We start from the raw sequence: 16331 nt of genomic DNA on the forward strand, positions 1-16331 counted from the left end.
AGAGGCCCAGCAGGGGCAGGCAGGGGCTCAGGAAGCAGTTTCAGCGGACTGGTAGCCACTGTTTTCTCTGTGAGGCAGAGGAAAGGTAGGTGGACGGGGAGAAAGGGATGAGTGAGGAAGGAGTTTAAGGAGAACAAGCACACCCTGACACGCTGCTGTGAGGACCTGTGAGGGCCGGGAGAGCCGGTGGGGGTAAAGGGGGCTCTGCGGCGCCCAGGGCCAGCGGAGCCGGAGCTGCGGGCCAGCTCGAGCAAAGGGCAGAGGCAGCAGAGTCACGTGTGTCCTCGGTGTCAGAGACCTGCAGACCCAAGAGCAAGGGCAGAGTGTCCAGGCCAAGGGGACAAGGAAGCCACAGCACAAGGCAAGAGTTAAAGGGAAGGGACTTGAGAGGAGCCCCCTGGCAGCAAGGCTGGCAGAAGACCTGGAGCAGAGACCCACGTGAGGGGGGCTGTGCTCACGGGGGCTGGCAGCTCTCCACTGCAGACACCTGTGGGTGCGGCTGGAGCCAGGGACCCTGCTGAGTACCCTGCAGCGAACAAAACGGCCCCCGCCGCCCCCCGCCCCAGCCCATAAAGAATGATCTGGTCCCAAATGTCAACAGTGCCAAGGTTGAGACCCTGTTCTGGTCAAAAGTTACCAGCTTGGGTCCCATGGATGCTGTCCCATGCAGAGTTAACTTCCACTCCACCCAGGGCCACGCTGCTGTCGCCATTTCAACAAGGTGACACGTTTTGCTGAGCATGGGGTGCGATGTAGTTTAGAGAGAGCTACAACTCATGGAGGCCCAAGACGTAAATGCAGAAAACATCCACCTGCTCCAAACTGAAAGTGGAACGTGGACACACAGGCAGGGCAGGAGTGAGCGGAGCCAGAACTTCGGGTGTACAGAAATGCCGTTAGGTTTGCAAAAATTCTACTCATACTCAGCAGTGGACTACAGACATAGGTTGAGATGCCTCCGTGGTGGCCGGTGGTAACAGGAGCCACTGAGACCACCGGGGCTCTGGACCCTCAGGGAGGGCAACTGCACACACCCCCCCAGCGTCCCTAGGGCTGTGCTTCTGAAGGCTCCGAATGGCGTCTGGAGCACAGGCAGGGTTGAAAGCACGGGACTGCGTGAGGGAAAAAGAGAACCGCGAACAGAACTCTGGAAGAGCCGACACTCAGGGGGTGGAGAGAACGGGCAGCAAGCCCCTGACATAGCACAGTTCCGGCGGAGGCCCCTGAGGAAGACGCTCAGGTCAGCGACGACCACGAGCGGTTCCCGCGGCCTGCCCTAGGCCCCGGCAGCTCTGGGCCCTGGACCGAAACAGGAAGACAGTATCTGGAAATACAAGGCTTCTCCCTGGTCGTTCTGGCATCATAACAGTCTGTGCAGGTAAAAACAGATTTTTAAAAGACAGGTGAGAGTTGGCCACACTTTCTGATGTGTGCACCGACTTCTTCCTGACCTGCAGGGGCATCTCCCTTTGCCTCCTTCTTCAGCCCGTGAGGGGCCACACGGCAGAAAACCAGTAACTGCCTCATCGAACTTTCCATGGGATGGCTCACATTTAGTCTCACAGATTTACTTTTATGTGTAAATGAGTTATTCTTAGGTTCCATGGTTTTTCTAAAAAGCAGATTTTCCTAGGCTCAAAACAGATCACTGTGTAATAAAATCATACTGTTTATTGTGAGGAGGCCGGGGTGTCAAAGTCGTTTTCACTGGGAGCCACATCAGCCTTGGTTGCCTTCAAAGGGCTGAATGTGGTTTCAGGACTGTGTATGTGTAACTGCTCCTTAACAGTCATGCAAGACCTCGGCACTGCCACCAGGGGGAAGCGAGGTGCCGGGGCGGACCAAACCAGGTGGAGGGTGGGATTCGGCTGGGGGCCTTGTGTTTGCCGCCTGTGCAGGAGGCTCATGGAGACAGCACTGCTGCTTGTTTCCCCCATGTGCATTCTGCACGATGAGACGGTCGCAGCTGTGGGGACGTGTTGTGAGCTCAGGGAGGTAGAAAGAAAACACCTTTGATTCTGGGCTTCTCGACAGGTGCTTTCCACACAGCACCCAGCCACCCTCCCGCTCCGCCTAACCCAGGTTCAGAAAAGGACCACCTAGGGCCCAAGTTTGGGTGCCCTGCCCACGTGCGTGCTGCTGATGTGCTTGGGGCCTGGGGACCAGTTCTGATTTGAGGAGGGGAGGAACGGGGGCTAGTTTCCAAACTCGCCGAAGTCAGAGTTCAAGCTGCGACCTTAATGCTCTCTAGACTACGAAGGTGGCTGGAGGTTGTGCTCTGTGTTTCTCGTAACTCCAGGACCACAGGAAGGCCTGTGCGGCCCACCACTCGCCGTAGCCCCTCAGGGGCAGCACGCAGGCAGGCCGGCCCAGGCCTGCCCCAAGGGGGAGGCACACAGACCGCTCTGGCCGTGCGCTCTTTTAAGCAAAGGAAGTAGAAGAACGTACTTGCAGGGTAGGATCCGGACCACGTCGTTCTGCTTGTAGCTCTCTATGCAGACGGCGCAGTGGTCGAAGTCCGGGTCTGTCTCCTGAAACGAGGACACAGAAATGGAGTCATGTACCATGGCCCAAAGTGCATCAGCCCAGGAGAAGCAACCCCAGTAAAACCTTCCTGTGGCCACGACTGGAGACAAGTTCTCACAAAGCGAAAGGTTATGAAAAAATTGAATGTGTCCACTTGCTTAACTGTTTCGACCCAAATTATATCTAAACCAATCAATTTTGTCTTGGAAGTATGTTGTAACAATTAATACTAATTCTGTTTGTGAAACAGAAGTCAGAATTCTAATTTTTTTTCAAGATTCAAACCACCTGTGACCCTGGACAGGGTTCACATCTGGTCCCCACTCCTGCTGTGTCTCTCCCTGGCCTATAGGTGTCGTTGCACACCTCCTCACCTGGTGCTTTCCAGGAGCCCCCAGAAGAGGGCTCTCTGGAGACCCACCCCCAAAACGGTCACAGATCTGGGGTGCAGAACTGGGCGCAACTAGATGCTGGACCTTATCAAGAGTCAGGAAGGTTCAACCAGGTATCCAGTCATCCAGAGTAACCACGCCCTTCTGTCTCGGGTGTGGGGAGGGGTGCCCCCACGTCACTGCCAAAAGGAGCATCTCCAGGAATCCAGGCCAGGCCAGGTGACACCATCTGTCTTGCCACCTCCTGGCAGGGCCAGGGGAGCTGCATGAAGAGGAGGTGTGGGTTTCAATAAGGAAGCGCCGTTTTGTACCAGCCTGGGGACAAAGCAGGGTGAAGGCAACAGGGCTGCCGGGGGCCTGTGGTGGGGCGGCCCCTTCGCCTGTCTCCTGCCGCTGTGTGCCCTGCTTTCTTCCCAGAGCGCAGTGCACAGTGCTGACACGTTGTGGGGGAAAGGGTATGGCGGGGCTAAGGCTGTGGGGATAAAACAAGCTGAGCCATCACATGGTAAAGCTGAGGCGAGAGGCCATCTGAACTGGCCCAAGGTCTCTCAGGAAGCAGTGGAGCCCGGGGAGGCCAGAGGACGGTTTTGGTGTCACGCTTCCAGAGCAGGGATTTTTTCCCTTTGGGTAACCACGACGGTCTCACTTTGAGCTGCTGTACTGTCCTCATGGTCACTGAGGGAGCAGTCTCAGCCACAGCCACTGTCACCGCCTCTCTGGCCTGGCTCTGACACGCCGTTCCCTCCTTGTCAGCTGCTCAGGGGATCACAGAAAAAGCCCCTGCTAACTGGCACTCCATGTAACGGGCGAAGAAAAGAGACACGAAGGAGACGTGGCCAAGTTTCAGAAAGCAGACAGGATGACACCCATTCCAGGCCACTCCATGTTCTTCCCCAGAGCATGCTTGGTTTCGGGAGAAGGAAATTCTGGGAGTGCCACGGCTGGCGTGACTCCACGTCACCCAGCGAAGCTAATCACAGCCAGGCCCTGGGAAGTCCATCACCGGCTGAGCCCTGGCCCAGGCCTCCAAATGGCAGACACGCCAGGCACACGATTTCAAGGAGAAGCCATTTTAGAGCAAAACAATAGAATGTACCTGGAGAAAATTATACTCTAAGAAATGAGACGCAAACAGCCAGGGAATGAATATTCTCTCCCACCAGCTCAAGCGTGTAACTGCCATCTTCCTTCAGCAGTGCCACAGGCACCTCGTCACTGTACCTTGTCGCCCTTCTTCACCGTTCTGGTCGTCAGCTTGCTGATGGCTTTCTTGGCTGCATCTCCAAGACGACGCTATGAATAGTGTAAGGAAAAACAGACATTAAGTACAAGATGTCTGAATAGTGTTTTTTATTTTAAAGTCATTACGCGGATAGAGGTCCCAGTACCCTGCATGGCGTCCCAGGTCACAGCACGTGAGAGAGCAGCTGCAGTCTTCCCACGTGGCCGGTGCGCTGGGTGCGTCGTGAGAAAGGGGACACAGTCAAAGACCGGGCAGCACAGTCGCCACTGCGTTTTGTATTAATAAGCATTGGAAATACTGCAGCGTTGTCAGAACCTAGTTCCGGAAATGTCGGAGCCCCCCCACTCTGCTCGGCAGACACCCACTGTCTCAGTAAAGGGCCACCTTGGACACGCCCTGAAACAGCTCACTGCATCCCCGCTCGGGGCACAGACACAGCCACGAGTGCTGCTTTGGCCTCTGCCACTGCCACGCCCCGTGGTTTCAGCAAGGGACGCACACCTTCAGGGCGGAGGCACTGAGGGGCGGAGTCCAAGAATCTCTAGGGCTGCGTTTTTCAGGCACTGCTGGACGCCAAGAACCCAAGATGAAAGGACAGCAGACCTGAGCTCGCCCAGCAGGCTTGGCAGCACAGGGGGCGAGGTGGGGGCGCTCTGTGGGGTGATGCATGCGGCAAGGCTTGGACAACGGAGCAGGAAGGCGTCCGGTAGGGAAAACGTGGGGGTCGCGAGGGGGACTCCAGACCAAGACAGTGCAGCGAAGGCACACAGGCGTGAAGTGTGGGTATGTGAAGGCAATTTCAGTTTTGTATGAGCTGGATGAGTAGGGTGAGCATCATTTTATTGTTACAACTGAAACACTGTGAGTGCCAGAGGGCCCATTAATAGTTACATGGGGACAGCAGGTGCAGACAGGCACACGGGACAGGTGGACACTGGACACAGAACCAGGCTCTAAACTGTGGGGGCTAAAAGGACAAACACCTTAGATTCTATCCTGAGGATAAAAAAAGTCATAAAAACATAACAATTTTAGAGGGAATTAAAGATATACAAAGATAATTTATTGAGCCTCTTTGTATACATCACCCAGTTTCAATTATCCGTATTTTATCTGTATTTTTCATCTACTCTCCCTCTGTATCATTTGAGAAAATTTCAAAGCACATCACAAGCTTGTATAACTGCGCCCACAGTCTTCGCTATGTCTACACACGTGGGCTTTCACTCGGTGCCACTGACTTATCTCACAAAATTAAGAATCAATCTGACCCAACACTCAGACTCTCCTCGAGCCTCTTTTGGTCTCTAGGAGCCCACTCAATCACACACACACACATATTGTGCACACACATACGTGTGCCGACACGGGAGGCCTCCAGACCATTTACTCACATCTGTTCGTAAACACCAGCCTCGCGGAGGCAGAACGGGCGTGCAGTGAACCACCGTGTGTGCTGTGCAGCATCACGCGTCGGCAGGACCTGGGAACCGTCCGTGTGACCGGGCAGCGCGCCCACTGGCCCCCCAGGCCTCAAAGCCTCTCCCCACTGCCTTCCCCCCACTCCCACCCCACCCCCTACAACTTTCTGCTACTGTTGTTTCTAGTGCTACCAGTTTAACATAAATGGAATATTTACATTTATTTACTTAAATGAAAGGTACTACTTCGTGGATCGTGTCTTTCACTGAGCGCAGCCATCTGGAGATGAATCCACGTTGTCGAACGCATCAACAGTCCACGTGTCCGCACGCTGTGCGGCGCCCTGCTGCACACACATCCCGGAATTTACCTCCCACTGTCGATGGGACTCAGCACTGTCTCCAGATTCCGGTTCCAGTGGATACGGCTGAGCACAGCGTCCACTACTTGTACGAGTCTTTGTAAGGTCAAATGCTTCCTTTCCTCGGGGTGGACACCTGTGAGTGCGGTCGACGTGTCTGGTTTCTAAGACTCTGCCCGAGTGTTTCCCGAGCGAGGGGACATTCTTCGCCCCCACCAGCAGTGCATGACCACAGGTTCCCTGCGTTCTCTCCAGCTCCAGGCTTCAGTGCTGTGGGTCTCCCTGCAGCTTTAATCTGCCTCGTGTGCCGACTGCCCCCTGAATGCCTCCTCTGGGGAAGTCTGTCCAGGACTTTTTAGGTACCATTTGTGTTTTTTAAGTGAATTGTTTTTATTCAGGGACACTAGCCCTTTGTAATGTGTGGCAATATCTGTTTTCAGGTTGGTCATTCAATTACCTTTTGACTTTCTTTTAAAAACAGTCACTTTTCTCATTTTACTGAATTCTGAGCTACAATTCAAAGCTTTCCAAATTTCCCATTATAAAGGCAACTGTAGCGCTTGTTTTGTTCTAATATTTTCACTTTTACTGTTTCTAATTAGGCCTCCGATCCATCTGCAATCCCCTTGGTGTGACACGTGAGGGGTGAAGCGCTGTCCTCCTCGGCCCCTTATCAAAGGGTCTGTCCTCCCCGCTGGTTTGAGATGATGGGGCTGATCACACGCTGCTTTTCCACACGCAGTGGTGCTTGTTTGGGGTTTTGCACTTTGTTCTGTCGCTCTGTTTATTCACGGGCTAACTTTGAACGCTCTTTCAAACACGCACTGTAAAACGTGAGCCACCCATCATTGCTTCTTCTTCAGGTTGTTTCTAGCTATTCTTAATGACTTATTCTTCCACAAGAATTGTATAATTACCTTGCCCGACCCCCCAAAATAGGTGAAGGTAATTTCATTGGGATCAAATTATAAATAAACTGAAGGAAAACCGACATCTTCATTTTACTGGGTGTTCGCATTCGACCGGAATGAGGCGTTTCTTCTCCATTTACGTGCGCTCCCGCGTCTTCCCAGAGTGCCCTGCGGTCTCCTCACACGGGTGCGGCAGCTTTTCTTAAGCTGCCACCGGGACGGATCCATCCATCCACCCAGTTGTGTGTAAGTGGCGTCTTTTCCTCCCACGAAATCTGATTATTTCCGCATGTGAATTTTATATCCTGCTCTTTCACTAAATCTTTTCCCTGTGTGTAGTAGTTATTCAGGGGATTCTTTTGAGATTTTCTGACAGACTTTCTGGTCATCTGAGAACAGAGACACTTCCCTGAGTCCTGCGCATCCTCCCGCTTTCTCTGACTGCTCGGGCCGCCGACTTCGGCAGGGCAGCGGGCAGGGCTCTCTGCTTCGTCCTGACGCAGCTGGAACGTCTACATATCTGTCCCTTAGGTAAGATGCTGGCTTTTGGGCTGAGCGTGGACATGCACAGGTGTGCTCGCCCGTCCCTGAGGGCCCCCAGGGCTGAGCGGCCCGCCGCCTTCTGCACCCCACGCCCCTTTAGCGGCTTTCCTGGGCCCCTTTATCACTCGTGCAGAAATTAAGAGTCTGCGGTGCCATCTCTGTTTCACCGCTATCCTCGAATCTGTCTGCTCCGGCGCCTGCTCTCTTCTGGGTGCTGATTCCTGGGGCCAGCGGCCGACCCCTCTACCCTCTAGCTTCCTTCCTTGGAGCCACGGCGCTGGCCTTCCGGCTGCCGGCAGTCTGGCCCAACCGAAGGCCCTGCCTGTGGGTCTTCTTTCTGTCATGCTGCAAGTTCATTTTTTAAAGAAAGACATTTGGGAAGATTAAGAAGCAAATATCTACTGCCACCCTCTTACTCAGATCAGAATTCCATCACAGAGTTTTAAACACAAGAGATCCAAAATGAGGTCTGAATTTTGGAGAATTCCCATCTGGCCTCCTGAGAAGAATGTCATGCAGGAAAGACTGGAGGCAGTAAGACCAGGTAGGGGCTGGCACTTCCGAGAGATAGAAGGGCCCGAGTTAGGCAAGCATAGTGGGGAGAGGAGTGGACAAAAATCACGGAAGATTCAGAGGCAAAACTGACTGAACCTAGTTGGTGGGTGACTGACGGACTGATGTGGGGTCACAAGGGCAGAGGGGACTCACAGACAGCTGTCCCAGCTCTCTAGCTAGGTGGCATCACGCAGGCCCTAGCTAGAAAGAGGAGAGTGTGAGACAGAGGAGAGCAGGTGCTGGGGGAGCAGGTGGCTGGCCTTCGGCAAGCCCACACTGATGCAGCGAGGGCCCGCGCACTAGAGACCACCCACCAATACCGGGACGTATCACCCTTCCACTTCCAAATTTTTCAAATCTGTGGCAAAATGGAAAGCGCTGTTTCTCTGTGTTTGCTACTAACGTCAATTATCTTCACTCAAATATTTATCTTTGGACTTGGGCTCTGTGTCGCCACCTTCCGGATCACCCCTTGAGCTCCAGCCCCTCCACACTTCCCACCACTCGGACAGGCGCGTCTCCACTACGATTCCGGCCTCCCACTCGAATCTGCCTAAAGGCCGAGGTCCCCCTGCCCCCCACACTGCTTGGCTGTGACACCGTCAGTGTCCTGCTGACTCTCAAACATCTGAGATAAGGCACAGTCTATGAACATTTTTCAGCGAGGTTCCTGACCTTCACCTGCCCATCACACCACTAAGCACTGCTTTTCAAGGTGTGGTCCATGGGCAAATGTCTTACATCTCTGCGGGTGCTCGGTGACATGGAGCGAAGATGACATGCACAGTGACTGAGAGGTATCCAGTGCATACTACGTGCTAGTGACTGCTCTAGGCCCCGCATATGCACTGCCTCGTGGGGTCCTCACATCATTTCGGGAGAAAGGAGCTACATTACGCCCGCTTTGTAGAAGAGGAGTTGAGACACAGGTTATGTCACCTGCCCAGACTGCAAGGTGGTAAGCAGGTCCTAGCCAGACTTCCAGAGTCAGACTGCAGGGGGAGGTATCTTGGGAATCTGCAGTTTCAAAGAGTGTGCCCCTCAGAAAAAGGAGGGGGGAGGAACAAGAGAAGAGGTAGGAAGAGGAAAAGGAGGTGATGGGGGCCGGAGGAAGCCCCTACCTGATTCTTTTGCGTAAGTCTGAGACTCACTGCGTATGAACAACCAGCCCCGTGTCCACATTCCACTCATTTTCAGCACTTCTGACTGTGCTCCACTCATCTGGTAGGAAAACTACTCGGGTTCCCACCTCACCAGACATGGGTGTCAGAACAGGACAAAACCACAGAGATGCATTGGTTTACAAAGGAGGAAATCCACACCCAGAGAGAGTGGAGGTGACCTGTCTCAAGTTCGTGAAAGGGCTAGACTCGGGGCCCTAGCCACAGATAGCTCAGCTGGTTAGAGCATCATTCTGATATGCTAAGGTTGTGGGTTCAATCCCCAGTCAGGGTACATGCAGGAATCAACCAGTGAATGCACAAGTGAGTGGAATGAATTAAAGTTTCTCTCTCTCTAAATGAAAAAAAAAAAGTCAATTAAAGTTTTTGTTTTAAGGGCTGGGACCAGAAACTGAGGTCTCCTGACTTTCTGGTCCAGTCCTTTTTCCACTGTAAATGCTTAAAGACTCCCCATGTTACAAAACACAAAGGGATGCTGACCATCAGGCAGGCTGTCTTACCTCACTGGGCAGAGACACCAATAATAGCGATGGGGACACCGCTCAACATTGGGATCCACAGTGTCAAATGTTTCACGTCAGTAGATGATTCGAAACAGCTTGCACTGCGTAATCTAACAGGAGTAATGTGTTCGAAGCCAGAGGGTTCATAACACATTGAAAGCAGGTCACTTCCACGAAACTCCTCTTGGGTCCCTCTTTCAAGTCACCAGAACCTTCCCACAGAAACAGAGTGAGGTCTGTGTCCCCATACAGTGGGTTTCTCCTTTTAAACGGCGGTGGGCCAGGCGCTGTGAGGGTAGTTCTTCCCAGGGGCCACCTGCCTAACAGTCTGTCCCCACCTCCATTCACTGTCGTCACCACGGCCTTGCGTCTCTGTCTCCACAAGCACCTGGGCTTTTCCAGGGTAAACCTCTGACTGTGACCCCGACCTCCCCAAACTTTTCATGCAACCTGGCTTTCGCTCGTTGCTCTTCAGGATCTCCTTCCGAAGAGCCCTTCCCCCTAAGCCTCTCCCATCAGAAAAATTCTTGCGTCGCTCCACTGACACTCTGGTGGTGCCTCACTCTTCCCCAGAACAAAGACTGAGCTCTCAGCGAGCACCCAGCCCTTCATCTTCCAGGGTCCGCTCAGGGGTCACGGCCTGCTGCCGCCCCAGGCCCACCAGCTCCCCCGTCGCTCCTCTCATCTCTCTACAGCTCTGAGCTGGACCATCCCTCTGCCCACTCTCCTGCCAGCCTCTCTCTGATGAAGTCTGATTTACCCTTTAAACTCCAGCTCAATGTCGAACCCCCTCTGTGAAGTTCCCTGACTTGCCTAGAGCGATGTCGCTCTGCCCACCCCAGTAATGCTTATGTATACCACACGGGGTTGTGCCAACACCTGCCTGCTTTCCCAAAGGAACACGAGTCCATCCTGTGACTCTCTGAGGCACTGACCACGTGAGGGGGTGAGGGTGCGGCCGGCACTCAGCCAAACCCCCAGAATGTGGGAATGAGTGTCTGAGAAACACTGCTCTCAAGAGCATATTTACTGCTCGAAAAGAAAATCTCTTACTCTTCATGTGTAAATTTAAAAGGCGTGTATTCTCTGTGGATAGAAAGCAGTATTTATTTATGTAAATTGATCGTAGCGGCAGAACATGAAATGAAAAGACTGTATTGGCAGTACATTTAAAAAGTGGTAAAAGAGTACATTCCCAGCTTAACCATCTACTTTCCTTTTCCAGTTCTTCTGGAGTTATTAATCCCTAAAAAACATACTAAAATTCAACCTACCATCCAACAGTGAATGCCAAAAGCTGCCAGTCCCTTTTGACCAGATCACCTTTCCCGAGGGGCCACCTGACACCACTGCTCCCTCCAGCCTGTCAGGGGACCTTCGGGGCTGACAGAGACAGGGTGCCGTCTCTCGAAGACAACAGTTTGACCGCAGTGCTAGCCCTCCTCTACCCCCCCGCTCACATGCAACAGCCTCTCCCGTGAGCCACCTTGGTTCCTATGAGCCTATTTTGTTTCAGTACCACGAGGTATTTACTGATTCTAAAACTACTGTAGACACTTTTTGGCAGGGAGCATTACAAGATTTCTACTATGCATTTTCACGGGGAATTCTCATTAGAAGACATTCCAAACTCAGGAGTCCAGTACAGTGTAGAATTTTTTTTAATCTACCCTATTCTTCAACAGTAAAATTAAAATGTTATTGTTCTTTTTTTGGAGATTTTAATAATATATTTTATTGATTATGCTATTACACTTGTCCCATTCCCCCCTTTATTCCTCTTCACACCCTGTGTATCCCTTCCCACACCATTGCCCCCTTTAGTTCATGTCTATGTGTCATATATGTAAGTTCTCTGGCTAAAATGTTATTGTTCTTTTTCGGAATCAAACTTTACCACCCTGGGGTTCATGTGACTCTGAAACAGTTCACATTTCTCAGGGGAACCCCAGGTATCTTTCAATATAAACACAGCGAACCGCTGTCCCCTTGGGTGCCATAACCATCATGGACTTCCTGGGGGGTGACATTCAAGTTTAGCATCAGCCATCATCTGGGCTATTTGAGCCTAAGGCTGTATTCAGGTGGGTTCTGACAGTGGCCGGGAAGAAGGCCTCCACAGCTCACCAAGAAGCCGGGGCACTGGCTCCTCCTTCCCACGTGAACAGACGCTGACCACGCAGGCGGCACGTGCTCCGTGGCTCTCTGCATGGCTTTCCGCGGCACACGCTCTCCTCACAGGCAGGGTCTGGGGGCAGGATGGCCGCACGACGGTGGTGTAGGGGACCGAGAGAGTCTCTCCTCACACTCACACTCAGCTTTTCCTTTGCTAACGGTTCTGGCTTCTCTTTTAAAATAGCCCAAGGTTTCAACTACTCGAGTGGCCGCCATCTTCTTATTAAACTTTAATAAACTAAGCTTTTTAAACCACATAAAAATTTCATCAAGCATTGGTCAACCTTAGGAAAAACAGGAGGAAGAAAGGTCAGAACACCACCTCCCACTGCAGCGGTGTCTGGAGAAGGCGCCTCGGGAGCCCAGGCTGGGGCACACGCTCCCTCCTCGGCCACAGCAGAGGGTGCTGCGCCGCCCCGCACACTGGGCCGCACCCAGTCACCACCCAAGGGCAGGCTCTGGGGACCACGGCCTGCTTCTTCTGAAAAGTCCTTGAGATGCGGCACTCGTCCCACGGCTGTAAGGCACAGGCGGCAAACACAGGGCCCAAGGGCACCTTGGTTCCACCCGGCGGCAGCGCAGAGCTCCTTGCCCCTAGTTAAGCAATAGTCGCATGTACACGGTCCTACAATCACCTTTGGCCCTTTGAAGGTGACCGCGAGGCTGGTGTGGCCCCTGGGAAAAATGAGTCTGACACCCCTGCTCTAAGGGTTTCTTGACAAGAACACCACTTCAGAGCAACTCTTGGTCATTTTGCTTTTACTGTTTTATAATGCAATATATATTTTTTAAAAAGGAATACAGCATGCTAGATATCTAAAGTGCTTAATACAAGGAACAGATAACAGAATTGAAAGGGAAAAACAGAGTCAGGAATACGAACAGACTGGACAAGGGACCAAGCCTTGTGCTACTATTTATAAAAATCATGCTCATGTATTACACTGGTTTTAATTTAGCCCTGGCCAGGTAGCTCAGTTGGTTAGAGCATCATCCCGATACACCAAGGTGGTGAACTCCATCCCTGTACAGGCACAAGCAAGAATCAATCCATGAATGCATAAATAAGTGGAACAACAAATCGATGTTTCTCTCCCTTCCTCTCTAAATCAATTGTTCAATCAATCAATCAAAACAGTCAAAGAGCCTTTCACATTTTTCATGTGCAGGGTGGAGGGGAATAAAGCAGGGGAAATGGGACAACTGTAACAGCACAATCGATAAAACATATTTAAAAAATGAAGCAACATCACTGACAAAAGAAGGCTGGACTCCACTGTGTTTGGAGCAGCCGGAGAACTGCGGCTGACATCTATTTTCCTCTCACATCATTGGTCCCAGTTTCTCCTCAGGTATTTTGATAATGGACAAATGCCAGCATTTTCTTAGTGCCCGTCTGCCTCTGTATTCCACCATTTCATCATATTTTCATTTTGTCAAAAATCTTGTAAAACTGATGCATCTTATTTTAAGGCTGTGTATCTGATTTCGTACATGCATACCCAATAATCTCATCTCTAGGAGCAGCATATTTTTAGATCAGTTAACACTTCATCTAATATTTATTGCTCGGATCACCTATGTCCAAGCCAAAACTCACGTGCGATGCTGGGGGACTGCCACGGTGGAGCAGCCCCGTCCTTCCCAGCTGCCCCTCTTCCTAAGACCCTGGGCCCAACACAACAAACAGGCAGAGGGTCTCCCCCAGGGAGGTGGGAAGGAGAGGTGGGCTGTCAAAGGGACAGCCCTGAGACCGTGAGGCCCGAGGAACATGGTCCGTGAGTTCTCTGGGTCTTCTCCAGGCCTCACACCCCAGACCACATGCCCCAGAAGCCTCCAACTGCAACTGCAGACAGAGAGGTGGGGGTGGGGGGAGAAGCCCACTCTCCGCAGCCAAAGTACCAGGAAGACTGGCCCACACCTGTCCCACTCCAGCCAAACAGTGCGCGGCCGCCTGCCCAGCCTGTACCCAGAGCAAGACGAGGAGCTGATAGAACTGTCGTCCAGAGAATGCTCCCCCCCAACAGCAGGACCCCCTTGTTTCCAAGCCCCCCAGGAGCACTCGCAGGCCCCCAAACGAGTCTTGACAGATCTACAGGAACTGAAATCAAACAGAGTACCCTCTGACTACAATGGAGTCCAACCAGAAATCAGTAACACTCAGATAAAAACCAACAACTGAAAATTGAACAGTACACTTCTACATAACACACGGGTCAAAGAGAAAGTCTCAAAAAATACATACAACTGAATAAAAATAAAAGCACAGGATATCAAAATAAGTGGGACATAGTTAAAGTAGATCTGAGAAATTTATACCACTAAATTCTTACACTAGAAAGACGAAAGTTTAAAAAAAAAAAACCACCTAACTTCCTATGTTAAAAATAAAATGGAAAACTGGTTCTTTGAAAAAAAAATCAATAAAATTAAGAAATTTCTAGCACGACTGACAAAGATAAAAAAGATACAAGCCACCTCCTTGCACAACTTCCTCCCACAACCACAGCAAAAATTACAACTAAACTATGATACAACCAGCAGCCAGAACCATCAGAAAATCGAGCTGAATGCAAGTCTGACAACCAGGGAACTGAAGAAGCCACACTCATCCCGGTGGGTCAGCGGGCAGGGGATGAGGTGGATGGTTGGTCCTGCACCCACATGTGATGGACATAAAAGGGGTGTCTTGGGAGCAAGAAGTCCCAACCTCACATCAGACCACTCAGCCCAGGGTTCCAGTGCCAGGAAGACAAGTCCCCATAATGTCTGCCTGTAAAAATCAGTAGGGCTGGGGACGGCAGAAGAAACTGGGATTCCTAGGTATCTCGACTTAAAGGGCCCACAATGGTCTCACTCAGAGTAACTCCCTCTGGGCTCCAGCGCCGGGGCAGCAGCTGGAAGGGTACCAGTGGTGTATGGGGAGGAACTGAAGTGTCTGGCTGGCATCAGGGCAAGTGCCAGGGAACAGCTTCCTCCCGCGCAACACTGCAGAGAACAGGCAGCGACCACTGTCCCTTTTCTGAGTCCTTCCACACGCAGAGCCGCAGAGTGGTGGCTCCATATCCGAGGCTCCATCAACCTGGTTCACGTGGGTTATCCTGCCCTGGCTATTGCCTCAGGCTCCACTCCATCCACCCTAAGGGTGCGCCACTCTACAACAGGCCATGTTACTAAGACAAGGAGTCAAAGCAGCTCTACCTAATACCCAGGAACAAACACAGGGAGGCTGCCAAAATGAGCAAAGAAACATGGCCCGAATGAAAGAACAAAACTCTAGGCAAAGAACTAAACAAAATGGAGACAAGCAGTCTGTCAGATGCAGAGTTGAAAACACTGGTTATCAGGATGCTCAAGGAACTCACCAGGTACTTCAACAGCATAAAAAAGACCCAGGCAGAAATAAAGGTCACACTTAGTGAAGTAAAGAACTTACAGGGAAACAAAAGTAGAGTGGATGACACTGAGAATCAAATCAATGATTTGCAACATAAGGAAGAAAAAAACATTCAGTCAGAACAACAAGATGAAAAAAGAATCCCCCCAAAATGAGGACAGCATAAGGAGCCTCTGGGACAACTTCAAACATACCAATATTAGAATCATAGGGGTGCCCAAGGAGAAAAGGGAGAGCAAGAAACTGAAAACTTATCTGAAAAAACAATGAAGACTTCCCTAATTTGGTGAAGGAAATAGACATGCAAGTCCAGGAACCATAGACAGACCCAAACAAGTTGGACCCAAAGAGGACCACACCAAGACACATCATAATTAAAATGCCAAAGGTTAAAGGCAAAGAGAGAATCTCAAAAGCAGCAACAAAAAAGCAGTTGGTTACCTACAAAGAAGTTCCCATAAGACTGTCAGCTGATTTCTTGAAAGGAATTTTGAAGGTAAGAAGGCACTGGCAAGAAGTATTCAAAGTGATGAAAAGCAGGGGCCTACAGCCAAGGTTACTCTACCCAGCAAAGCTATAATTCAGAATCAAAGGGCAGATAAAGTGCTTCCCAGACAAGGTCAAGTTAAAAGGAGTTCATCATCACCAAGCCATTACTATATGAAATGTTAACGGGACTTACTGAAGAAAAAGAAGATGATCAAAACTATGAACATTAAAATGGCAATAAATTCACAACTGTCAGCAAATGAATCTAAAAAATAAACTAAGAAAATGACCAGAACAGGAACAGAACCATAGATATGGAGATCACATGGAGGGTTATCAGTTGGGAAGGGGAGGGGGAGAAAGGGGGGAAAATGTCAAGGGATTAAGAAGGTCATAGGTACAGAATAGACAGGGGGAGGTTAAGAATAGTATGGGAAATGGAGAAGCCAAAGAACTTACATGCACGACCCATGGACATGAAATAAAGGGGGGATTACTAGAGGGAATGTGGGGTGCTGGGCAGAGAGGTACAAAGGGGGAAAAATTGGAACAACTGTAATAGCATAATCAATAAAATATATTTAAAATGATACAAATCATTACAATCAAGAATGAACAGGGAGTGCTGCTAGA

The 16331-nt window shown here is 51.0% G+C and overlaps 1 protein-coding gene across 3 annotated transcripts in view; it reads right to left on the reverse strand.

The window, feature by feature from the left end:
- RNF130 (ring finger protein 130) overlaps positions 1 to 16331 on the reverse strand; it is a 99462-nt gene that overhangs the window by 38320 nt on the left and 44811 nt on the right. For all 3 annotated transcript variants that reach the window (XM_037058026.1, XM_037058027.1, XM_037058025.1), the window contains exons 4-5: positions 4140 to 4211; positions 2449 to 2531 (exon numbers count right to left, since the gene is read on the reverse strand). In XM_037058026.1, the coding sequence (XP_036913921.1) occupies positions 2449 to 2531; positions 4140 to 4211 (155 nt within the window). The remainder of the gene's footprint in view (positions 1 to 2448; positions 2532 to 4139; positions 4212 to 16331) is intronic.

This window comes from Sturnira hondurensis, unplaced genomic scaffold (assembly GCF_014824575.4).
Source record: "Sturnira hondurensis isolate 20B ecotype Veracruz unplaced genomic scaffold, ASM1482457v3 Scaffold0009776, whole genome shotgun sequence".
Taxonomy (NCBI): domain Eukaryota; kingdom Metazoa; phylum Chordata; class Mammalia; order Chiroptera; family Phyllostomidae; genus Sturnira; species Sturnira hondurensis.